Here is a 26,244-nt window from a genome sequence, read left to right as displayed (position 1 = left end):
AATATAACCATGGTGTCATGAGTCACTCTCGATGTCTCACCGGAAAGAAATCTATTTAAAATGTTTATTTAGCATCAAATATGACAAGACACAAAACTGCAAAAAGACAGCAGATGGACAGAAGATAGCTGCAATCATTTCCAATGCTGTTTTCTTTGTTCATTTGAGGATTATCAATAAAAATTAAAAACAGACACAGAGAGGACTGATTATTTATTTTTGTTATTATTATTTTCTCGATTAATAAATAAAAATGTAAACCTAACCTACACTACAAAGCATAAAGATATTCATGTAAAAGCAACAACCAACAAATCTTTGGTATTTATGCTTGAAAACGGACTTAGTTGATAAGTATAAGTAAATAATAGTTGATTATTTGTCTGTCAATTGATTATATCAATACTCTCAGCTCTAAACACAGAAAAAAGTATTACTAATGCTAAAGAGTCTGAAAGCAGACAAACACAGAAGAAGTGAAAGAGACTTGACCTTCTTGAGTTGATTTACATTATGACAAGGGGAAACTGTCTCACTCTATTGACATTTTTACACTACCTGGTTATTAAAATGAAAATGTAAACTACATTAACATTTTGTTAAAAATACTTTAAAATCAAAAATGATAATAAATGTCAAAATAATAGACATGTTATGAGAGTTCTTTTTGCTTTGCATAAGCAATGACTACAGTGATACAAGTGTGATAAGTTCCAAAGTTGTTGGCTACATGAGTCACCATGGGTGTGAGGTGTGTGAGTCTGGTGTGTGTGTGTGTGTGCCCGTGGGTGGGTGACACAAAAAAAGGATATTAAGTCATAGAAGTGGCTGATGTGCAGGATGAAAGGTGTCATTTAACACCAGTTTGAGGACGACCACATCTTTATTGTCAGGATGCAAAGCATCAAATGCAAGACTTAAAATGTATTTGCTCTCTTTAACCAAGCGTACTAATCGTGCAAAGCAGTCTAAGCCTTTGCATATTTACTACTTTAGTACAAAGCAAGTAACGATGTGGCAGTGCACTTTTTCTGACAGTGAATAAAGCTAAAATGGCCAACCTATTCCACAGCCCAGCCCTGTTTGAACATATACTTTCTTCAGCTGTTATACCTCCGTGTTTAAAAACCCTGACCGCTTTTAGTGTCTGTATCTAATCAACCCTCTAGCCCCATTATCTCTCCCTCCCTCTCGCTCTCTCATTCCCTCAGTCTGACCTTACAAGGAGAGGCAACAGGGTTGATGTCATTGACTGAAGAATGCTACAAGAATCCAGAGAGAAAAGAGAGCGGGAGGAGGGGTTTGAATGGACAGTTTATGAACAGAGAGAGAGAGAGAGAGAGAGAGAGAGAGAGAGAGAGAGAGAGAGGGGGGTGCTGTTTACATTGTAATACACAAGTCCTGAGCAAAAGCCAAACGAGAAAGAACTTGTTTGGAAGGATGGTGTCATTCCTTTTCCAGACTGAAAATCACAGGGGGAGGGTCTAGTAGCTGGAGAGGGGAAGAGAGAGAGAGAGAGAGAGAGAGAGAGAGAGAGAGAGGTTACCATTACAGTAAACTCTTACTCAGCCTGGACCAGGACAAAAAGGACAAAAGCAAGAGGGGGAAGGAAAAGTGAGATCCACATTGCAGCTGTATTAACAGGGTAAGTGACTTTGGTTCAGGCTACCTAAATCAGTAGTCTTTTGCCAATGCAAGTAGCATAATAGATAGACGTACCAATTACTCAATGAGGTTTTCTTTGTGATGTGACAACTAGTGTGGATCTGTCATTTGGTGGAGTTTATATATGACATGTAAAAAAAACTACTACAGACTCTGGTTCACAGATACTTCCCGGTGGGTGGTGTTCCCTTGTGTCCTTAGCTGAGTGGTCGTTTAGTGAATATGAGCAAACAAAAAAATCCCCTGAATGCACTGTGGGGTTGCAACACCTAACCAGCTGATGAACACCGAGGATAAGGGACGGGCTATGCGGAAGCTCCAACAGGAAGTAACGTTACAGCTAAAAAGTTGTCCAGGCTAGCTAGCTGGTAATGCAGCTGTAAGCGTGTACGTGCGTCAGAGTAAAGGGTAGCAAAATTATTAAACTTAATGACAGCACAGTTAAAGGAAGCCGTCTTCTTTGCCATATGAGGTAAGGAAAAAAATGGGGCGGCGTTAGCTCGTTTCACCACTGAAATAACCCTGACTAACGCTTGTAGTTAACGTTAGGAGCGGTAACGTTAACGTTTCGGGTGTGTGCTAGTGGCGCTAACCTTACTGTTGCTGTGATTGATGAAAACATAAGAGAGTTACGGTTATCACACAAGGTGGCCGGTGAGGCTTGCAGGTGAGTGGCAGTCATCCATCAGCGGGTTTAATTTCTGAGCCATTGCGTGTTGAAGCTATAACTTATATATCGCTAAGTTACCTGATTGAACTGGGAAAGTGTAACGTTAACGTTAATTCAAGCTAACGTTATCATCATGTACTTAGAATAATCATAAGGGTTAACGGAGTTAGCGAAGAGTATATAACGTCTAGCTTTAGCTTGAGACCGTCATTTTTCCCATTCCGTATATTGCTAGTTGTTAGTGATGAAAGGTTAACGTTATGCTTAATTAATCTGTCTGTCTTCATTTGCGGTTGTGACCGCTATCAGCTGTTGTTGGCTAAGTTAACCACCACCTTGCCACCCTGCAGTGCCAAGTGGGTGGAGCACCAAGATACAGTATGTTTAACTTATTGATAAGTATATAGAAAAATGTTATAAGGTGGCACCTTTTACTGTTCTTTGTGCCCATGTTGAGGAGTGGCTCCTTCAAACGTTTTCACCATCTAATGGCCTATTTACCTGTTTACCTAGTTGGGTCTCATGTAGGGTTGCAAGATATTGACAAAATGTGATATTGCAATATTGATCATGAATATGGCGATAACGATATTAATTTCGATATTTTTATACATATGTAAAAACACAAATGGATGGGCCCTGTATCTGATACATTTCCCCTTCGATCTCCGCTGTTTGGTTGTCTCCCTGAGCCACACTTCTTAGTTTTCTGTCCTGTCTTTTCTTGAGCTCCTCTGACTCCCTCTCTTAACATGCTGTTGAAGTATGCACACACATCATATGGTCCGGTAAATTTGTGTAGTGGACCGATAAACTCCCACTTGTGACATGTAACATGATCATTATAATAAAGTGGTTTCAAGCGGGCTCAAATCGAACACAACTAAGCCACACAGAGGAGGACAGACTCATCTCTCCACAAAATCAACAGAATATTGCATATTTTCTGCAACATGTTTGATATATTTCGTCAATATATTGTGCACCCGTATGAGAGGATGCAAAGAGATCTGCCAAAGCTCTGTGCCCTAAAAAGGGATGTTGGGAGGCTACATAGCATAGCATTTCTACAACTTGAACTTGCCTCTCTGATTTGCCTTTTCATCAGCCAGATGGGAGGGGAGCCTTAACCCAAGGCCACAGTAAGCCATGTTTAAGAATAACTTATCGCGAAGAAAGCTCTAAGCATGGGTGAGCCTGAGGTTAGTGTGGTGCTGCTGTTAAAAAAAAAAAAAAACAGAAAAAAACTGGGATTATGATCATTGACGCCACAGTAAATTGGTGAGGCAAATGAAGATCTGTGAGTGAAGATGATCTATGAATGGCTGTATGTTAACCCTTTATGACTTGTGTGATGAGGAACCTTATTTAATGGTTGCCTCCATGAGTAAAGACGCACAAGCTATTTTCAGGCGTCCCTTTGCCTCAGATCACCACTACATGTCTATCTCTTACATTTGTCTGTCACTGTCTTGTGACTCTTGTTTTGCCTACACCATTCTACAGTATGTCAGTGCACGCACATGAGGTTGTTTGGGTGAGAGCTTGACACAGAGCCCATTGGCTGATGTTATTAGCAGTTTTGAAATGTTGCCTTTTCAGTCAGTCATCTAACTGTAGTCTGAGAGGGAGTGCAACACTGGTGCTCAATGCATGTCCAGTGACCTGTAAGACTGGCCTCAAAAAGGGTTGTTTTTTCCCCGCATTAGTGACCCACGGCCTAGACACGCTTTCCCAGAAACTGGCTGTACTATTAACATCAGAACAATAGAGTTTCATCAACAACACAATCGAAATTGAGACAGTGGCTGACTGGACATGGAAGGATTTGGGTACTGCCAGAAATTAAGGTTCTCTTTAGTTTAACGGTTTGGAAAACTTCCTTTTATAATGAGTTTAATAGTGAATTTAATTTTTTTTATTGTTTTTATTTGGATTGCCAAATATAGATATTTAGCAGGTAAATCAGTAACAAGCTTATTACTGATCTGAAACCGTTACCCCTACCAGTTTTGTTTTAAAAAAAATCTTTTGGTAGGAAAACTGAAACCAAAAGATGTATATTTTCTGGACTTATGTAGGCATAGTGGTACTTCCGAAATACTGTACCTACATAAGGTAGGTGTGTTTTCAGATTAGATTCATTACAAAGAGAAGACTGTAGTTAACCTGAGGCACCATGCTTAAAACACTTCCATGTATGACCTTTTAAAAACCAGTAGTACAGTATATAAACTAAAAGTAGTAGTTCCTCTATAACCACAAAGTAATGAACCACTGCTTAGTTAACAAAAGGTTTGGTAAACGCCTCCGTACCAGCTACTGCATCGCATAGTCTGTGCCTTTAGAGGAAAGAGGGTGTTCATTTGAAGTGTGAGATAAAATTCAGACACAATAGGTGTGCCACAACAGGGTTTAGCTTTATTTATTTATTTTTTTGGTTTGCACAGTTTAATAGTCTACATGAGACTTAAAATGCTGAGTCTGAAGTCCACAGCCATGCTGGTATTTATATCCTTCAGGGTAGTTAGGCTGATTACATTCACCCTCTGTCCCATGTGTAAATCAGTCCTTGCTAAGATGGAATGAAAACCAACTGGGCTGTGGTACCTGACTTAAGGTTGAGAACCAATTTTATAGCCTGTAAAAGATGTCAAACCATGTTTATACAAAGATCAAAAGCTACAGAGTACAGTATGTAATTTATGCTGGGGCCCTATCTAAAGGCTACAAGATGCCATCCTCCATCACAGCTGTAAAAGTAGAAATGATTAAATGCAGCCCTACGTGATGTCATTCAATTCAAGTGGTGGGTGAGAGATGAATTATGGGGATTTAGGAAAGCACAAGAATAAAAGTGTGGTTATTATGGTTATGGTCTGCCATAAAACAAAAATCTATGCATCAGATTGTGAGAGTGAGCCAGAACTTAATACAAAAATGACAAAGCGGAAAGCAGCAAAGGTGTATAAAGAGAGAGGCTGAATAGAGAAAACAGGCCCAAAAAAAGCAAAAAGGGTGATGTCATGAGTTGTAGTGCCAAATATGTTCCTCAGCCAAGGGTCTCTCTCATCTCAAGGATCAGGTTTCAAGATAGATTTGCAGTAGGACGCCTGAAGCAGAGTGTGGAGCTGATCTCATCGTATTAAATCCCTCCGGACCCTATCAAGGAACAGATGGAACCTGACCACAAGTTATCATCACTGTTGAATAATTGAGAGGGGGACTATTGCATATCATCTCTTCAAAAACAAGGTAGCTTAAGTCCCGTAATGAAAAGACTAAATCACAGCCTATACCCAGCCCTGTCAAGCACTCCTTTTAGAAAGCCATTAGAGATCCAAGTGTCGTGTTTTGAGTACTCTGTTGATATCCAGGCTCGCAAACCTTATTTAAGCAAAGAGTTTTTATCTTGACTGTAACCGGTCAATCTGTTTTTTCAAAGTGTGCACTCCATTGAACTTGAAGTAGGCGTTGATGGTAGGTTAATGAGTAGCCAGCTATAAAACACCTGTCCCTTTTGTCTTTCCTTTGGTTTGTTATTTTGTCTTACTAGTGGAGCAAACTGCCTGCAGAGGGTTAGGGGGTTACTGCACTGATTCATGCAGCAATTTAAGCTAAGGTTATGTATGTTAATGTTTTTGTTACTCCCACTCCACTAACAAGGATAGTGACATTTAAGAAAGAATCTCATGTCATCAACACTACTGTTGGAGTCAGATATATCATCATGAATTATTGCTCCAGTCAAACTTTAGTATGATTGGAAAGCTGTAACAAAATAAACAGTTTCAACTGGTATTACAACACATACTGTACATACACATATAATGCAATCTAATAATGCATATATACAACCAATTTGTATATTCTGGGATGTATTAGACGATGTAATGAAACAGCTGACACTTCCACATGCCTGACAGATATCCGAGCCATGGACATATATGGTGTTCAACATCAGAAAAATCTTAATTTAAAGGAAGCTGAACCAAAAAGCAGAAGAGAAAAGGCCTCGCTGCTTTCATTTCAGAGAAGCTGGTCATGAGCAACAGAGACGCTTTCATGAGCGCTAAAGATTTTTTGTCTTGTCAGAACTTGAAGCGTTGCCTGTATGTCCCAACAAAGTGGAATGATGATGAAATACCTTAGCTGTTTAGCTTTTGCTATCAGTGAAGTTCTCTACAACTCAATTATATATAAATGGTGAAAAACAGTCATAGTCCACATTTCTACCCTCAGTGCAAACAAAGTTTTCTGCGGCTTTTGGGGATATCTAATTGGCAACTACTCAGCATTATGTGAAAAGAATTTACTTCCATATTTGCAATATTTGATCTTTTGGGAATCATGTTTCTGCTTTCAGTTACTAGGGAAACTCAGCTATTTAACCTCAGTTGGATGGTCGTTCAGTCTTGGCCACCGGTAGTCCTAACGACTGTCGTTACAGCAACCAGGAACACTAATGAACCAGCAGTGAAACTTCAAAAAAGTAAACCGAAATGGTATGAATTTATTTGCTTTTATTTTATATAATTTTTATTTATGAGCAAATATATCTTGGTAAGTTAAAACCTACAAAAAACCCTGAGCTTTTTGTTTTGGGGGATAAAGCCTGGCAGAATAATTAGAGCAATGCAAGGGCCTCTGTGCTTGGGGTATTGCACAATACTGGCGAGAACGCATCCTCGCAAACCGTCAGCAGCGTTTTGTGTGCTCGTGACATTGCAAGTTCATTCTTACAAGAACAACTAGCAAGAACGTTCTCCCCAAGACCACAAGTCCATTCTTTGCATTCTTGGTTTTGAGAAACACCTATTAACTGGAATGCTGCCAGCTCGGGTGTGACGTCATTCCCAGCTCCGACCTCTGACTTCTTCCGAGGTAAATACAACGCACCATATAAGTAGCCTGCGGAGAGCGGAACGAAAAGGGCTCACAGAGAGCTGTTATTCGTACTGAAGCTCACAAAATGACCATGATATCCATTTAAAACATAGTCGGACTTGCCTCTAGCAAGATTGCCCAGCACCGTTGCTCAAAAAGTTGCCCCGTGTATCATCAGACTTAGAGCAATCATGCAGGGCAACGTTGCCGTCAATGGTAATGACGACTTTGTGAAAGCTGTAGTTTATGCTGTTTACTAAAACTGCTGTGTACTTGTGACTCAGAGAAATGTTCGTACACAAAGTGCTGTCCAACGGCTGTCTGTGGTCGTGTTGGTACAGTGTTTAGTGTGAGTAAAAACTTAATATCTTAATCAACCAGCGTAACAATAGCTAATCTGGCTAACTTAGTTGTAACTAATGACTAGCTGTGCGAGGTTTTCCGAATTGTTAGCTGGAACGCCGTTAACTCGGGTGTGACGTCATTCCCAGCTCTGACCACTGAGGTAAATGGAACGCAGCACAAACCGCAGCACAGCTGCTGCCTGTATTACATTACATTTACTCATTTGGCAGACGCTTTTATCCAAAGCGACAGTGCAATTTACACTGACAGCGTAGCCTCTGCGTAGCCCCCTACCCTACGGCGTCACCTATGGCGTAGCCTGACGTGCACCTCCAAATGAGGAACAACATACAAGCATCAACAGTGCATCAAACACAGCACGAGAACTACAACTGACAATACATACTAGTAAGAGCGCTCATTAATACTAGTAAGTAATGGGGTAATAAATGGGGAAAGCAGTAAGAGATAACAAAAAGTCAGTCAATACAAGATAATTGTAAGGGACTAGAAGGAAGTGCATGTTAGAGGTTAGGAGTTAGAGGTGTTATAAGAGAGACTTTTCTCAGAAGAGATCGAGTTTTCAAGAGCTTATTGAAGTTAGAGATCTGTATCCGTTTGCCTGGCGCCATTTTCCCACATTTTAGTTTTGTTTGTGTGTACACACCCTGATTGGTGAATCTGTAACTGCATGACTGTTTAAAACGGGTCAGATTTGCTGTATAATTAACCTACATTTTAATCGTCATCTTCACGATTAGCTACTGGTGTTCTTTCAAATCGTAATTTTGATATGAAAACGATTAATCGTTAAGCCCTAACATCAACCACTCCACTTTGAAATAAATATTTAAGCTAACTCAAGAAAGTAGTATCAAGAAACATTAGTACAACCCTAATCACGGTTTTATCTGTTTCCCAGTCTGACTGATGCAGACTTATCTTTTTTGGTAGGTTTGGTAAAGCATTTGTAAAGCTAACAAACAATGAATGGACATTTTTTTACTTTATAGTAACTGACATTTATGGAGGCATCAATGCTATGTAACCTTCATTAGGATGTAGTAGATAAACACCACCAACAATGAGATATTTACATTTTGTTACAGTTTGTGTACTGGAAAATGTTCAGATCTCCAGTTTGTTAAAGCCTACATACATAGTCCAAACATTGCTGTGTTAATCGTTGCTACAGTTGGAATCATTATTATAATTATTAAGTATGGAACTATTTCAGAGCGTTGGGGGTGAATAGTGTGTTAAACACCTACAGAGTGTGAGTTAAGATACTCAGTGTCCATGCAGATGTGTGTGTTGTTGGAGAATGATACACAGAATGATATACATTGTTGTTTGTCCGTAAGAACAATCTTGCTTTTGACTAAAGGTCATGTTCAGGGGGGCCAGACGTCTTCAGGGAAATGTGTTCAGACTTTGTGGAATCTCGACGGAGACACTGAAGTAACATCAACATTTGTTTAACCACCAGCATGTGTGAGGTCAATATTTGTACGCAACGTTTTTTTGACACAGCTCACATGAAAATGTTATGGTAATTGCTATCGTCCCTGCTTCGAACTGGTCTCCCTCGTACAAAAATTTATATTGTGGTGTTTTTATGTCGCTGTAAACAGCCATGAGTTAAATATTGAAAAGTGTCTCTGGTATCTGGAAATGCCACTATGTATGCTCTGTATACATGGCCTGAGGACATTTTCACACACTTTTCTCTCATCCCACTGTGGACTAGCTGTTTTGTTTAAAGAGTAATACTGAATTTACCGAATTATTTTCTTTCTTTTTTTTTTTACTGCTATTTCACTAAATCCAGAAATAGTCCATTTCTACATTTTAAGAGACTTTGCAAGCCACAATAAACCTTCATTTTAATTAGTTTTACTAAGACTATAAGGGTCAAGACAACTGTATAAAGTATATAATGGGTACCAATCTGCATAGTGTGTTGTTCTGGCAGCTGATATAAAATAAGTTAGTTTTGTTCTAACAGGAAATGCTCAACAATGTGTACACATTGAATCAAATCAAACTGTAACTTTCGGGAGTTACTGCCAGTTCTAAAGTTGGAAACTTAACAGAGCAAAAGAAAAAATGTTCTCCCAAAGATGTATTACTCTTATTATTTATTCCTGCAGCTGTCTCACCATTTTTAATTGACTCTGTTTCTATTGAAGGACAACTATCCATCCCATCCTCACACATCAATGAAATTCAGGCTGCATTCTGACATCTGAGTTAATCTTGTCACTTCTTCAGTGTAAAGGCACTTCATACTCAAAGTCTGGTTACAATTAGTAAGTAGTATGGAACTTTGACCGGCCAAATGTTTTGTTGATGTGTCATCACCACTAATTCTCTAGCAAAAGACCCGGCATACTTACGCTGCCAAGGAATGCAAGCCCTTTGACTTTAGTCAGCTGATTAATGCTGGATTCATTATATGAGGTGACTCCTAAGTCTGGAGCTGTTTGAACTTCACTGCAACCTGTTTTATTCCCTTTGTTATAAATAAATGATTGATGAAGATTGGCCTGTACGTTGTCTTAACTGTTGGTTTTGGTTTTGTCTAGATAAACACACAAAATGGAGGACTCCAGCAGCAGCAAGCCATTCATGGTGACATCCTCTCTGAACTTCAAAGTCACCACCCCGTCCTTCTACAACCAGCCAAAGAAGTTTGCCTCTGTGGCACCACCACGGCCCAAAAGTCTGACACCTCCCTCAGGTCCTTCACCGACACCGATAGGCACAGCTGTGATTGGTCGAGTGGGAGATCTGCCTCCGCTGCACAGTTCGCTCTGTGATGGTATTTACAGTATTAATGCTTTTTTGTGAACCATATTTGTGACAATCTTAAGTTATATCCCCTCAGTCAGCAGCCCTCCCCTATCCCACCCTCTGCTTTTTATGCGACTGCATGCAGAGCTTTACATCACTTGTGTGATACTGTTATAATTACTTGTCTCTGAGATAGTACATTAATGTACTGTTCCTGCCTTTTGGACATTTTAGTCAAATGTTGAGATTGTTACAGAGTCTCATACCTTAACTTTTAGAGTTTAGAAATGTCTGAGTTGATCTAAATCATGGACACACAGACAACCTGGCCAAATTAAAAGGTACCCTGTGGAGTTTTTGACCACTAGAGCTATGAAGTAATGTTTTTTTTTTTGTTGTTTCTTTTATGAGTGGGCCCCCGTTTTGTTCGTACTATGCACACACGAGGACACACATGCACAAGCCACTGTTGTACACTGAGGATTGACAATAGCAGTTAAATGCAAAGAGGCATTGCAAGGCACCTGCAAAGGCTGTGAAGAAGACTGTTAGCAAGCAAACACGGATGTAAATGCAGGATCTCAAATAAAAAAAAAATTGAATTGCCAAATGTTTTATAAGGGGGTAAATGCATTCAATGTGTTTGTTAGACCTCTGCACATTGTTTGTGTTTTCGTTAGGAAAAACTGAATCTAAACAAACCTTTTCTTTGTTTACAAGAACACTTCCGCGGGGCGCCTTTTAATGCAGGAAAACATAGATCGGGATACCAGGCAGGAAATGGCTGTACCCTTTAGCTCACATTCTCAGCAGACATTTACATTTAAAAAGCTGTCGGTGGAACAGCTTAAGGTCATTACCTCTCAAAACTGGCCAAATCCTCCCCCCAGTTTATTTTTATTTTTATTTTCATTGTCCTGCTTGTTTTCTACTGTAAATTTTAAGTGCTCTGTATATCTGTTAAATGATACAAACCATTTTGTCACAGCTTTTAACCAGTCAACCCTCCTCATTTCTGTCAGACTTCCCACCCCCTCCTCCTCCTCCTCCAATGGATGATGATTTGCCAGCCCCTCCCCCTGATTGCCACACCACACCCAATGCCTCTGACGCCCCCCCTCCCGCCTTCCCCGCTCCACCTCCAGTGGCAGATGACCTGCCCCTCCCAGCACCCCCTGAGGAGAGTGCCTGTCCGCCCACCTGCCCACCTCCTCCCCCTCCCCCTCCTCCCCCACCCCCTCCATCGCTCCCTGCCTTCGGTGCCAGTATGCCCAGTGCCGCTGGGAACCCACAGGTGAGTCATGATGGTATGTTCACCAAATGAGGCAGAAGTTGCTTTGCCTGTCTACATGTTTCTGCCATTCACTGCATTTCAGTATAATTTGATAATCAGTTAGGACACTGGAGGACATTGTTGTGTGACCACAATGAGTCCATGGAGTGTTGGCAGGAAATACTGTCTTTTGAGATTTTCCCGCAAATTATATTAACATTAGTCTGGAGTAAATCACCCAGCTTCATGCTTCTAACAGGATTATTGCAACATGCAATAAAGGTTTATTGTAGATGTGTACTGTCGCTGGTTTGTCAAGCTACAAAGACATCAATGTATGGAATTAGATGTTGTTAGCCATTGTTGAAAAGTACAAAATTTAAAAAATGAGCAAAGAGCTTATGCTAAATGCTTCTCAGAAAACAATCCAACAAATTGAAATTTAAATAATTGAATAGTCAGTGTTCTCTTATCAAAACAGGGAAATCAAATATCATTCATTTATCCATCCTCATCATGAATCACTTCATTGACTTTATTTATTTATGATTAATTCTTTAATTCTGGGTTTTCCATTCCAGTAACTGCCAGATTTTCTTTTAAAACAGTGATTTTATTTCATTCTGCATTTTGGAGCTAAATATTATTGAGTCTTAATCAAACATAGCTGTCTAAACACATCTTACAGTCTGTAATACTTCTCATCCTCGTCCATCTTTTTATCTTTGGCTCGTTCTGGCCTCATCCTCCTTTTGCTTCATTGTGTTCATTTCATTCAGTGTTTCTGTTTGGGTAAATAAATGCACTTTTTGTGACCATTTCTTTTTTCTGTCTTCCTCTGCCAGAGACTGATGGAGAAGCAGACTAGCTTCGATCAACAGCTAGACTCTCTCACTGACTTGCTGTCTGAGATGGAAACCAGGGGACCTTTCAACCCCAAGGTACAAAGTGTGGAGGGATGGGGAAAACACTGTAACAAACATGAGACCCGAGGACACGGATAGAAAAAAACGAGCTAAAGAACAGATGAGGGGGGAAACGACAGCAGGCTTTGACTGCAGAAAATGAGTCACACAGAGGGTTGAAAAGAAAAAAGAAAATAGTTTGGAGAGAAGCCAGATTGGTTTCTCTGTTCATTTGTTCAGGTTGAAAGCTCAATGATAAGTGAACTGCACATACAGCACACCAGACCGAAAGGGGGGGGGGGGGGGTGAGAGTGAGGTAGCTGGTGATTCACACTGAGAGGAGACACTTGCAGAGAGAGAGAGAGTGATGCACACTGAATTGAGTGGAGAGCATGACAGTGTGATGAAGCCAAAGTGTGCTGCCAGAGCCCCAGTGAGAGGGCCATAAATGGAGAGTGTTTTTATCCAACTGGGAGGTACTGGATCGGGGCAGAATAATGTTGGCTGAAAAATGCAAAATAAACGTCAGGAAGACGAAGCTCTTCTGATAAGCTCAAACAGTGGAGCGCTTCCAATGTTTACTTTAATCAAAGTACCTCATTCAATATAATAAAAGTGGCAGCTTGCAGCATTTCTACATGCACTGTTATATGCTTGATATTAACTTCCACCTGTTGAATTGTTTACGATAAATGGAAGGTCGCTGAACACACACAAACTGTTTATATACTGTAGAACAGCCTGTGAATTGACCTGTTTCTGTGTGCTTTTTGTGGTAAAAGAATCCATAAAGAGATCATTTTATTGTTGATGTTGTTGTTGTATCCACAGCTACCAAGCCAATATTCTTCAGCACCAGCACCCAAACCTTCAGGTCCTCCCCCGACTGCTCCTAAACCGGCTCTTTCCTTCCTCCCACCCCCTGAGATGGCCGACCGCCCGCCTCCAGCACCTTGGGCAGAAGAACTCAAAGCCAGAACGAATCGACACGGCAATCACAACCCCACACCAAACTCTGCTGCTCAGCCATTAGCTAAGGCCCCGACTGTGGCTCCCAAGTCTGCTTTCGGAGGGAGATCGGGAACGTCATCAACCTCTCTGGCTCAAAAACTGAACCAGAACCTGAACCAAACCACCGCCCCAATCAGTGTAGCACCAAAACCTCCCCCTCCCTCTGCCACCAGCTCTTTCCCTCCACCTCCCGCAGCTCCCCCCGCACCTCCTACCCCACCAAACAATAAGGCAGCTGCCCCAGCCTCTCATCACATAAAGAGTTCTCCCTTTGCCAGTCAGATGAATACAAACCAAAACCCTCCTGCTCCCGTGCCTCCTCCTCAACCCAAGACGATGGCGCCTCACTCCTCCTTTAACCAACCAATGAAAACTCCACCTGCATCAACTGTAAGTTCCAGCTTATTTTACTTAGAGATGCTCTTTGCATTGTATACAGAGTAGAAAGGCACAGGAAGTACAAATAATTTAGTTTGTAGTCATCAGTGTTTTCCAGGTAAACTGCTCAATCGTAAATAACAAAATGCTCTATAAGGCATGTTGAATTTTAGTATGTAAATAATGTATATGTATGTACTAACGGCTTTGTGTGTGTACATGTACAAGCAGCCCTCACCCCCTGGCCCAGTTGCTATCCCAGGTGGAGGTGTTCCTCTGAACATGAGGGAAGTGGAGGAGCTGGAGAGAATGACGAAGGACTTCATTAAAAACATGGACACACACGCACCTGTCATCACCTCCCCTCCTACAGGTACATACACATTACATGCTTTAATTTTCATGGTGTAAAAATAAAATGACACCGTAATTATCACAAGCTGAGCTGAGGAGGAATATGGATGAGTTTATGTGAATAATCTTTTTTGTATATCGTACTCTTTTCAACCCTCCTTCTCTTTCCTCCCTCTCCTCTACCCATTTTAGAGGTCTGTGGGAAGTGTGGCGAGGCTCTGTCCCGTACCCAGCCGGCAGTGAGGGCCATGGACAAGCTCTTCCACTCCAACTGCTTCTGTTGCATGAGCTGTCATCGCCCCCTGCAGGGCATGCAGTTCTATGACAGGGATGGCGCACCACAGTGTGAGGACTGCTACGTGGTGAGGAGTCGCACACAAAATATTACAATTGAAAGTTAATGGTAACTGTATGACCACACCAAAAGTTGTTCACTGAAAAGTCTCATTATTTTAACTTTAGATGTAGCTATAACTCACATTTTGGCAGTTTGATTTCATGTAATTTTTATTTTTTTGTTGTTGTAAAAAGCGGTCACTTCCACTTAGATTAGAAAGTCCTCCTATGTTGTAAAGTACATGTGCACACTTCATTCTACATACTTACACCAATAGTATAGTATAGCTTTGAATGTCTCTCATCATGTTTAAAGACCTAATCACCCTAAAAAAAAATTTATTCTCAAACAAAATCTTCAATTTGAATACAGTGATTCATCTGATTAAATTAGTTAAATCTTTTTTATTCAATCAACTTTCTTTTAATAAATATAACTCATCAGTAATGGTGCTGGTAGATTGCTTCTGGCACACCCCTTTGTGTGCAGCAAGTGAGAGAGAGTGGTGAAAATGTTGTTTCTAAAAGGCTTAACAGCAACAAACATGAACTGATGCAGAATATTTCGTTCACGTGAATTTTGAATATTATATCTGTTTGGTTGGAGGCAGTTTGTCATTTTATTTGGCTTAGAAAGTGTAAGAGTCGCTGCTCAGCGGTAGACTCCTGTTCAGTGAGCTAACAGAGTAAAAGAGGGAACAGTGTGTAGAGCTAGAATATTTTTGCATCTAACTCTTATTTTTCTAATTTCAACATATCGCTCACACCTAACCTCAAAACAGAATCTCAGCTTGTATTTTCGACGGTATTGACGATGATGCCTTCTGGATTTCTAATTAACCTGGTATACCGTTAAACTTTGATAACGCCTGAGCACATGTTCAGTGCCTAATTGTGTTGAATGTGCGGAACAATGTTGATGCCACGAATATACAATCTCCCAGTGTGCTTCGAAGTAATTAACTACTTTCATATCTTGGTTACATCTTATGTTCTTTCTGCTCCTCCTCAGAGTTCCCTGGCAGTGTGTTCCCGATGTGGGGAGAAGATCACGGACCGCGTGTTGAAGGCGGTGGGCCAGTGTTTCCACGCCCATTGTTTCCGCTGCAGCACCTGCTCCTGCTCACTTGAGGGGGCACCTTTTATCACTGATGACAACAACAACCCCTACTGTGTCCAGGATTACCACAGGTACTTGCTGTTGATTCCTCAACAATTAACCTAATGATAATCTTGTATTTCTATTTATTTCCTATGGGAAGTTTATTAGTTGCTCCAGAGGTGTGTGACCTCTGACCTGTATAGCAATTGTAAGTCGCTTTGGAAAAGCGCCAGCTAAATGAGTAAATGTTTAATGTGGGAAGAGGGTTAGGACAAAATATCTTCACCATTAATTCTCCTTACTACCTACATAATTTCTCAACACTGGGAAGCATTAGCTGACCAAGCATTTGTTTTGCAGAAAAATACATTTTGGCAGTGCGTGATGCTATTAGTCCTACCTATCAGGATTACTGATAAGAATGGTGGTGCCGGAGGAAGGAGGCATGCTAAACTGTAGACAAAATAATTGGGTTTGATGTTTGAAGTTGATTAATGCTCACAACCATTACCATTTGACTGATTTGCCAACAACTAACAGCCAACTTTCCACCTCTTCATTCCAGGCGTTTCTCCCCTTTGTGCGTGAGCTGTAATGAACCCATTATTCCAGCCGCGGGCAGCGAGGAAACGGTCAGAGTGGTGGCTCTCGACAAGAACTTCCACCTTAAGTGTTACCGTTGTGAGGTAAGACGTTTTTAAAACAAATGTTATCAAAATATACGTCACCTGGCGTATTTAAAAAAAAAAAACTCTAAAAAGTAACAAAATGCTAATAAGTACATTTATTTATTTGTTCTGTAGGATTGCGCTCGGCCTCTCTCCATAGAAGCAGATGAAAATGGCTGCTATCCATTGGATGGTAGGATCCTGTGTATGAAGTGCCATACCAAGCGAGTCAGGCAAGCTGCGCAGTGATTGGCTGAAGCAGCATCACTCAAATTAACTATGAACCAAATCCAAAAGCACAGGATTCATTCAGCTGCCGTTTTTGCCTTTGCAACAGGGCTTTCTTCAGTATACGTGTGCAGGTTGTGAGCGTGAATGTGCTGTGTGAGAAGGTATGTTTGCATGCAGAGTAGTATTCGCCAGTCTTTGTTCGCTTTGCTTCAGTGCAGAAGTAATGTACTGCATTGAAATAAACTCCGCATTGTCTTTTATTCCCAATCTCCAACCCTCCAATCTCATTATCATCTAGCCATCTTTGTGTACAAGAGCATATTTTTTTGTGCCAATTCTGTTTACGCTAAAATCTCCAGCATAACTTGCACAATAAGTTTGGTCAAAAGGGCAGTCTGATGAAAATTAAAGTTGCCTTTTTTTTGTCTTGCGACTACATATTGTTAGTAGCACCATGTACTGAAATATTTCCATCTTAACTTTCACTGGCTAGTCTCTTTCCCCATGAACATTGTAACTATAGTGAGACAGATTGTTACCATAGGGTGAGGAGTATCAGGGACCTCCTGTTTGACCACTCTGCAGATTTCACCACTGTGGTTGGCTATTGGTAGAGCATATCTTTAACATTTTGGCAGTCGTTGTGCCTGCAAGCATGGTTAATGATGCATTCCTACCTAGAAATAGCTTCATATCAGCCAATCTACTCTGATAGCATTTTAAAGTTATCGAGGTCTAAACGTTGACAGCAAAAAAAAGATAAAAACAGTGAATGTTGCTCATAGTTTTTTGTGATGTGAATTTGATCATTTACAGGCATGCATTTAATTATGTCTTGTTGCTCTCTCTTATTTAATCACACATATGGTATAAGGGCAATATTAGAACAAAAAACAGCCATTTTCTTCTCAAAAACAGAGTTCAGAGCTGATTTAACTGTATTCTTTTCATATGCATGCTTTTTGGATGCACAAATAATGAACAAAATGGACGAGCACAGATTTGCCAAGCACAGAATCTAGTCCTGGGATCTCATAATTTAAAAATCTGTAGTTATAAATGTCAGCTGCATGGCTGAAAACAGGACCTATTATGTGATTGTTGCACAATTCCATTGTGAAGTAAAACATCCTTTTAGCATCACATTGACTCTAAAGCCATTGCACATGATTAATTTAGTTTAAGTAGACAATTTAGAAATACAATATGCATTTTCTTGGAATCTCTAAAATAATATAATTTATGGACCGTTTTTAAAAAGTATTAAGGTTATGTGTGTACCAGTACTAAAATAACCTGTCTTTACAGCTGGATGATAGATCAGTCGAGGTGTTAGCTTTGAGCCTTAGGAAACAGATGTTAAAACATAGTGACCAAATAATTCAAATGCTGTTGGCAAGATTAAGGTTAATAAAATGGTTACATGGGATTCAGTGTTTTGACATTCATGTTTTTTTTTAAATTAGTTTTTGTGTTTGAGCCCAGTTTTTTGCTCTTGATCTATTCTATTGTTACAGTAAATACCACTATTCTTTCCATTATTTATCTTTTGTACTTTAGTCTCTTCATGTCAGTTACATACTATTTTACTCTAATCTTACTGTACTGTATTTCATTGATAAATGCTTACAATTATTTGCCGCAATTTTTAGCCCGGAGATGTGCCTTCTCCATTATTGTATTCCTCTGTTCCCTTTGAATTGAGCCTGGTTTGCAGCCACAGAAATCCATACCACATTAAGAAAACTGTTGTGCTTGCCTTGAGCCTAGTGTGCTATAACACCAGAATAACTAACCTGGCAGTAGTTATTTAGCATTGCATGCTAGCTGTGTAGGTGGTGGTGGCATTCCTTCTAGTATTATGTCTTTGTTTGCACCAACTACTCCACCTTTGTGGCCCTGCCTTTGTCATCACAAATGTGATATTATACGTATGATGATGCCTTCACGGTTGCATTTATCTGCCGTTTTGTTGTTATGTCCTATTGTATTACATGCAAATGCCTTGTCTTTTCGTATAACTTTTTTTTTTTTTATAAATTCCTGTTTTATATGTGTGAATGTGTATATGTTTAAAAACAATATTTAGCCCTGGCCCTCCTCCTTTGGCTGTATCAAAAGATAAACAAATAAAATCCTTAATACCAAATGTTTTTTTGTCTGAATTCTCAACTGTCAGCAGCACAATTTTTTAAATTCTGATCACCTACTATACATGAAATAGTGTATGCAGTAAGTTGCACATGATTAGAGTTTTTCATATTCATTTTTGCCATTCTCTCTCTCTGGTCGGCCTCCATGTGACATCCATGAAACGTGTGTCCTCCCAGACTCTCAATAATGTGCTACACTGACTATATGACCTCCAGGAAAACTGCTCTATCAGTTTTTAACAGCCATGTGTTGCACTGATAATGACGACAGCGGACGTGTGCATGTGCATCTAAGAGTGTTTACTTTCCAGGAAGTGCTAGCCCTCATTCAATTTAATGTAACAATGTATAAGCAAAAGCAAGTCGTTGGCCTTCACTTGCCAGTCCCAGCCTTCTGTTCTCAAGCCTTTGAAACGGTAGACCGACATGAGGGATGGTGAAAACACAAGTTAAGGTCTGGATGTTTAGTTTCTAAGTGGGTTCACAAACCACAAAACGTCCAAATGCGAGTCCCAGAGAAGAACCATAGTCTTTGCTTGATTATCTGTGTACTGGAGAGGAGAGCAAGACGTAGCCTGCAGAGTTGTTTTATCAGTGTCTCAGATGAGGAGAGAAGTGAGTGATGAAAAGAGATAGAGCTGCGATGACAGCTGTTTGACGGAGGGACACCAGGAGGAGGGAACACATGTGAAACATCAAATGTAAAAAACAGAGGATGCAACACGCTGGAGAAACGCAGAGCAAGATATCCATACACTAAGAATGAGTGAAACTCCTATAGACCTTGAGGTAGGATCTTTTCCAAAAAGACAAAGTTGACTATGTTGTTATGTTTACTATGTTCACATGGCAATGAGGCTAATGTGTTTTTGTTTCTGGAAACTGGAGCAGAGCCATCTGTGCTGCTGGGAAATTCCATTATTCAAATTTTCTGGTTTTGGAGTACAGTCTGTACAATGCCTAAATTGTGTTGCCTACAATGCTGGATGCCAAGATAAATAAAATAAATCAGCATTTTCTAGTTTTCAGCACAAGACAGAAAACTTGCTGTACACAGACAAGCTGCTGGTCAGTAAGAATGATATCAACATTATTTCACTTGTCTACACGCATGTGAGGGCTTGTGTTTTTGTGTGGGCTCACTAAACCAAATCTCTATCGACTATGTAGAAAAATATCAAATCCTGAACATGCAGTATGATTTTACTGTAAAGTAATATTAGAATAATAAATCATATATCACTGGAGATACTGAAGTATATAGTTATGCTGTTTATGCTAGTGCAATGGTTTGAAACACATGACTATTCACTTTGTAATAACTTTCTTATTATGTGGCAGCTCTTGTAAATGTCTGATGGCAAAATTTAGTCTCTGAACTGAGTGTGTTCTTACAAGGCAGCAGTGTTTGTTGCTGAAAGCAGAGAAAACAGAAATTCCCCAGTGGTTCTTTTAAGAAATATTGAGAAGCCTCTTGTTCAGAGCGTGTGTAAATTACTCAAGTTGTGATCAGATGTTAACAATAGATGTGTTTGGGGAGAGATGGGTGGTCAGGGGGTTCTGGGATCCAAGGAATCACTGTTGAGTCTTGTGGAAGTGTTGTGGGCCCAGGTCTACTAAAGAGCTGTGATGGGACATTCCCACTTTTTACATGGCTTATCAATTGCAATGTTTATGTGATGATTTATGACGACATAGCCTGATGTTTAATATGTATGTATGACAGTCACTAAGTAAAGGGTAAATGGGCTACATCAGTAGCTCCCAACCTGGGGATGTGGACCCCCTAGGGGTTGAAAGACAAATCTAAGGCGTCAAATGATAAATGATTAATAAAAAACACTCAGCCACACAAAATTTCTGCAATGGGCTTGTATGAATGCTCATCCTGGATTGTCAACATCAAATTGTGTAAATTTCAATTTTCCTACTTTTAGAAAACACTATGAGAGCAACTGTGTAAAAATATGTATTTCCAAAAATGTTAAAGTATTTTAGTTGACCCAGTTTCATTTTTGTTTCACTTGCTCACTTCCAGCCTCAGCTTTCAATCCAACCATCGTCACAGCCAGAACCTGAGAGGCGGCTTCAGCCTCCACCTCTGTTGCAGCTGCCACTTCCAAGCCGGGATACTCCTGAAACCCATCAACAAGCGCAGATCCAGCCTGACCTACAGCTGTCAGAGTCTAACCCCGAGCACCAGCACCAAGTAAAGCCAGTCTGGATAAACCATCGAAGGCTGCTTCTTTTATTTCTTTTTGGGTTATCTTTATGTGGCGCCATTCTGGGAATCATTTACTATATTCATCAGAATCTTCAAACTAGGAGCAATAACCAGGCAGGCACTGGTAGGCCTCCAGAGAAATACAACGGCACAACAACATGACAAAATAAATTCAGAATGTGCTATTTTGTCTAACTCTCCTTTCACTCTCTCCTATAGAGACTCCATGTCTCTCCCCGGCCTGTCAGTGGGCCTCGACCCGTCTGTCCATGTCTGCTGATCCCTTCAAGCAGCCCTGTGATTACTTCTTGTTCACATGTGGCTCTGACAGACTTTCACCAGACAGTGGAGGGAGACAAAGAGGTCAGGGCATCCCTGGACATCCACAGAACCAGAAGGAAAAGGCCGAGTGGCCAGAGAGGAGAGGACAAAGTCAAGACAGAGGACTGATAGAGCAGAAAATAGTGGATAGAAAAACGGTGCTGCTGCAGTATCTCAAGGAGATTTTAGGTAGGAGTCTGCAACCAAAATGTCTTCTGATGTGCACCACTCTAGAGCCCTGCACTAGCCTGGCTCCAGCCCCACAAAGTCTGCAATCTTTTATCCTGAGCCTGACACCACTATCACTTTAAGTTTTCTCTGATACACGCAAACAAACACATGTACACACGCTACTAAGAGGTACATTTACAGTATTATAGGCCTCAAACATAACTACCAAGGCCACTGACAATTATACCCACAAATATTAATACCGACTGTACATTACAGAGAAACATAAAAATAATGATAAATGAGTCTGACCAGAGCCTGGTCTAACCAAAAAAAGAGAAAAAAAGGTCAGAGCCCAGCTCGAATCAGTGTTTCAGGACTTGTCAGGTCCCAATGGGCTTGCAGACCTCTTCACCATTCTGTACTGTATTTCTTTATCAAATTATATTTCTGTACAAGAGAGTGTATGTTATATCAATGTATTGTCTGAATTGTGTTTTTCTTGAATCAGAATCAAACGACAGACCAGGTAGTACAGCAGTGCAGAAGACCAAAGGATTCTACCATTCCTGTTTGGACACCAAATCCATAGACACTGCTGGAGCAGAGCCCTTCCTCACACTCATCCAGAAAGTGAGATAATGCTATGCCGTTACAAATGTGGTCAGTTGGCAGATAAATCCCAAAATAAAGGTTCTCAAATGCAATGTTCCCTTATCATCTGTCTTTATAGGTTGGGGGGAATTAATTATACACAGCATAACTGTTTGATGGATTGACATGAAATTTACTATACAGTCATGCCGCCCTCAGAATGAACTGTAATCACTTTTGCTTAACCTTTCCTCTAGTGCCATCATCAGGTCAAAATTCCAATTTGTCCAACACTTTGGTTTATGACCACATTGCTGCTAAAACTAATGCCGTTCCCATCAACCACAGCTGTACTTTGTGTTTATTCCTAATTGCTGAAGATGCTTGTATTGTATAAACAGTATACTACTGACCATCTCTACCAGATTATATCAGCTACAGCAAGCTAGTGAAAGCTAATGCCAACGCTAAAACTTAGCCGACTTTGTAAGGGTTGGTTTATTCGTTTTCAAAGGAGAACCCTGTAAAAGGGTCCTGAATAGGCAAAGCTAACATGCTGATGTTTAGCAGGTATAATCAGTATGTTAGCATGTTGACATTAGCTCAAGTGGGGCTAGCACTTGTTTTTCCTGCTTGACAAAGATACTTTAAACCAGAATGTCACATTTTTGTTGCTGATTGTGTCAGATTGGCGATGCATTTTTTTAAGGACACATGTTGAAAGTTGTTCTTTTCATTTTAATATCTGTGGCCCACTCTCTTAATCCGTTTTTAAAGTTTAACGTCTGTCTCTATCTCTCTCTGTATGCAGTTGGGAGGCTGGGCAGTATCAGGCCAGTGGAATCAGACTGACTTCAACTCCACCCTTAGCCTGCTGATGAGAGACTACACCACCTTTCCATTCTTTAACCTCTATGTGGGCAAAGACCCAAATGAAATTGCCCAGGGAACAACTAAAAGATACATACAGGCCAGTACCCCTTAGGATAATTTGTAGATCATAACATGCTGGTGGGAGCACTGCCAATGAAAAGTAGGCTTTGTTATTGCTTTAACCCAAGTCTCCTTTTTGTCAACAGATTGACCAGCCAGATCTATTGATCCCGATTGAATGGAACAGCAAGACACAGAAGTCTGAAGCTAAAACTCAGGTGGATGACTTAGCCAGACCTCTATTGATTGAAGAAATATCTTTTAATGAATACAATACTCATCAATGCCACTAATGCATTCCTTTATCATTCTCCTGTCTCTTTACATCCAGACGCTACGTCCCTTCTTGGCATCATGTTATAGTTACCTGGCCCTTTTGGGCGCCCCGCCCAGCACCAGTATGAGACATGTGGGCATGTTCATCTCTCTGTCCTCTGAGCTCGCTGTGGCTTCTGCACCTCTGGACTATCGCCTGTCAAAAAGGCAGCTCTTTCAGCGCATGACCATCAAAGAGCTACAGGTACCGGAGGGGGACTATCATAGTTGCTATTAAAACAAAGTGTCTAAATCCGATGTAATAAAATTTTTTTTTATGTGATTATGCCAATAGAGCCAGGCCCCTGCTATTGATTGGTTGGGCTGTCTGCAGGCTGCTTTCCATCCCTTGCCCCTCATTGCCGATGATCATGTCCTTCTGCATAACTTACCCTACATTGTGCAAATGTCCCGCATCATTGGCAAATGGCTGGACAGGCATGAGCTGAGCACCAGGTAATGTAAGTGACACAAAACAACCCACAATCAAATATGCATTGACTTCTGATTTTTTTCTTTTTTCACCTTGTGTTGCCACATTTGATTCCACTCTCAGTGCCCCCCTTCATACTTACATGGTCCTCAATCTGCTGCACACCCTAATGCCTGCTCTAGACTCCAAGTTTTCTGAAACAGCGAAGAATTTGTCTGTGGCTCTGGGTAACACTGAAGGGGTGAGTCGACACTGTGTTCACTGTACTTATTCGAAAAGATGACACCTATGTGTTGGTTTGTTGAGTCACATCTTCATTATGGACCTCTTTACCAGATAGCCCCTCGCTGGAAACACTGTGTGTTAGAGACCGAGAGAGGATTTGACTTAGTTCTTAGAGAACTTCTCAATGAAAGGACAGCACACAGAGAGGTAAGTACAAATCATGGGGATTTGGGTACATGATTAATAAAAGCAGTGAATTAATAAGGCTGATATGGAGTGTATTTATTGTTCAACAGGCAGAGGAGATTATTCAAAATATCTTTTCCTCATTCAAGTTGAAATTAAATGAACTCAAGTGGACAGATCAGAAGTCTATCCAGTTTGTCATGAAAAAGGTAACATGTGAAGCAAGAAATGTTATTGTATTTTGTCTTTTTGAACTGCATTTTGATATAAATAAAGGCTTGTCTTCCTCCAGGTTCAGTCTTTAATTCCGAGACTTTGGACAACAAAAGAGATTTCTAGTGAGGCTGAGCTTGACCTGCTTTTTTCCAAGGTACATTACAGACCTCCATTGGCTCTAACGGAGTAGGTGTATAAATATTTGATGCCCTAGTTAATCCTCTTTTCCCAGTGAGTTTAACCCTCAACTTTTTGTCTAATGCTTTCCGAAACTGAGAGTCCACCCCTTTAATGGATGTGGTCTTTATTTGCAACAGCTAAGGGAAGTATAGCTGAAAACAAAGAACACCGCTGACTCTAATACCTGTATGTTTCCAGGTGACAGTCAGCACAAGTAACTTCTTCTCCAACTACGTCCAGCTACTGTCCTTATGGCAAAAGAGACGTAGTCAACTCTTGACTGAGCTGACTGAGGAGCCTGATGTGTAAGTGTCTGTCTCTGTTCTTCAAAAGTTGAGAAATATGAATGTTATGAACACTTAATCTTTTCTCATTTTTTTTTAGTTTGTCTGTCACACCTTTTCTCCTGGGTGATGAGCTCCTCTTTCCCATGGGAATGTTTGTCCCTTCACACTTCCATCCTACCTATCCTAGGTAAAGTGTACAGTGATTAAATTAAAATAATTGTTATGGTTTTTCATATTAGAGCTACCATTGAACATTATAGTGCATGCTTTGTTTTTATTTTTTAACAGGGCAATGAATTATGGTGTAATGGGTTTCCTTATCGCCAAAGATCTCCTCCATCTGATTCTGCCGGACAGTAAGAGACTCACATTTGTCCCTCACTTACAAATTGTGATTGACATCATGTTTAACATTTAAGTACATTACCTTAATCCTACTGTTAAATGCATTATATCATTCTCTGTGTTGTGGTGTAGTTTACGCTCAGAGTGAGACAGTGCATTCTGTGGGGGAATGTGTGTGGGCTCACTACCTCACTGTGACAGAAAAAACAGGCCGAGATGGAGTGTCTTCTCTCTCAGCATCGCAGCTGCAGGAGGTGTGGGTGCAGTATTCTGCATTGCAGATAGCACTGCAGGTGAGCAGCCATCTTCAGCCTTCAGCCTCTGTGTGCACGACAACATTAAGCTTATACATCCATATTTTGCTCCTCAGGCTTACCATCAGACTCTAAAGAACCACCCGAGTGACACTTCCATGTCAGGACTGTCGCACACTCGTCTGTTTCTCACATCTTTTTCTCAGGTACTGTGCTTCTATTATTAGGTTTCAACTTTTATCTCTTTGCCTCTCAACTTCTGATCCCATGTCTTTTAATCTATTCTTTTCTAGGTTAACTGTGACTCAGACCCATACCGGGAACTTATGCCCTTGGAGCCCTCCTTCCTGATTACAGTCATTTGTGCTAAATCTGATCTGTGCCCTACAAGTCTACAGTGCTTCAATAAAACCCAGCAGCATCCATTACAGGCATGCTGACAGCACTCCTCTGAAGACCAGTGGGTTGTTTTTGTAGTTACTGATTATTATTGATTGTCTGGCAAACCATCTACTTGGTGCTGTATAAATTAAGCACACTGTGGATGTTGACAAACTGTTGTTTGAATAAAGATTGTTTCTATAACAGATAAGTATGGTGGGAGTACCACCAGTATGTAAAAAGCCAAGAAAACACTGACATTTTTTTGTAGTTATTGTTAAGACATGCTTGCATTTCCGTAGATTGCACAAGATCTTAAGTATTTGTGTAAATAAAATAAACATTTTAACAACTATTTTGACTTTATATTTCACTTTATATACTGCAAAGGTAAAAAAAAAAAAA

At 40.4% G+C, this 26,244-nt stretch overlaps 2 protein-coding genes across 5 annotated transcripts; both read left to right on the top strand.

Annotated features, from left to right (window-relative positions):
* Positions 1–1,434: 1,434 nt before the first annotated feature.
* zyx (zyxin) lies at positions 1,435–18,770 on the top strand. 4 transcript variants are annotated; one of them, XM_038711158.1, is made up of 10 exons: positions 1,435–1,645; positions 10,156–10,391; positions 11,386–11,657; positions 12,482–12,577; positions 13,373–13,942; positions 14,159–14,303; positions 14,477–14,646; positions 15,633–15,811; positions 16,288–16,408; positions 16,526–18,770. In XM_038711158.1, exons 2-10 carry the CDS (start codon positions 10,169–10,171, stop codon positions 16,637–16,639), a joined length of 1,890 nt encoding a protein of 629 aa, XP_038567086.1. In that variant the 5' UTR covers positions 1,435–1,645; positions 10,156–10,168; the 3' UTR covers positions 16,640–18,770. The 4 variants fall into 4 exon arrangements, with proteins under 4 accessions (XP_038567086.1, XP_038567089.1, XP_038567087.1 ...); XM_038711161.1 differs by having other exon boundaries at positions 1,440–1,645; positions 14,162–14,303; XM_038711159.1 differs by lacking the exon at positions 1,435–1,645 and adding an exon at positions 1,920–2,137.
* Positions 18,771–19,392: 622 nt separating this feature from the next.
* kel (Kell metallo-endopeptidase (Kell blood group)) lies at positions 19,393–26,194 on the top strand. Its single transcript, XM_038711156.1, has 18 exons — positions 19,393–19,563; positions 20,813–21,122; positions 21,218–21,508; positions 22,002–22,123; positions 22,896–23,054; positions 23,164–23,235; positions 23,349–23,537; positions 23,628–23,788; positions 23,889–24,006; positions 24,102–24,197; positions 24,287–24,385; positions 24,469–24,546; positions 24,771–24,877; positions 24,957–25,046; positions 25,148–25,215; positions 25,337–25,497; positions 25,575–25,664; positions 25,752–26,194. The coding sequence occupies exons 1-18, from the start codon at positions 19,537–19,539 to the stop codon at positions 25,896–25,898; spliced, it is 2,385 nt and encodes a 794-aa protein (XP_038567084.1). The 5' UTR covers positions 19,393–19,536; the 3' UTR covers positions 25,899–26,194.
* Positions 26,195–26,244: the final 50 nt, after the last annotated feature.

The sequence above is a fragment of the Micropterus salmoides genome, unplaced genomic scaffold (assembly GCF_014851395.1).
Source record: "Micropterus salmoides isolate LMB-PRFRI ecotype aquatic unplaced genomic scaffold, ASM1485139v1 Ms_hic_scaffold_11, whole genome shotgun sequence".
Classification (NCBI taxonomy): domain Eukaryota; kingdom Metazoa; phylum Chordata; class Actinopteri; order Centrarchiformes; family Centrarchidae; genus Micropterus; species Micropterus salmoides.
This window is presented reverse-complemented; position numbering and strand designations above follow the sequence as displayed.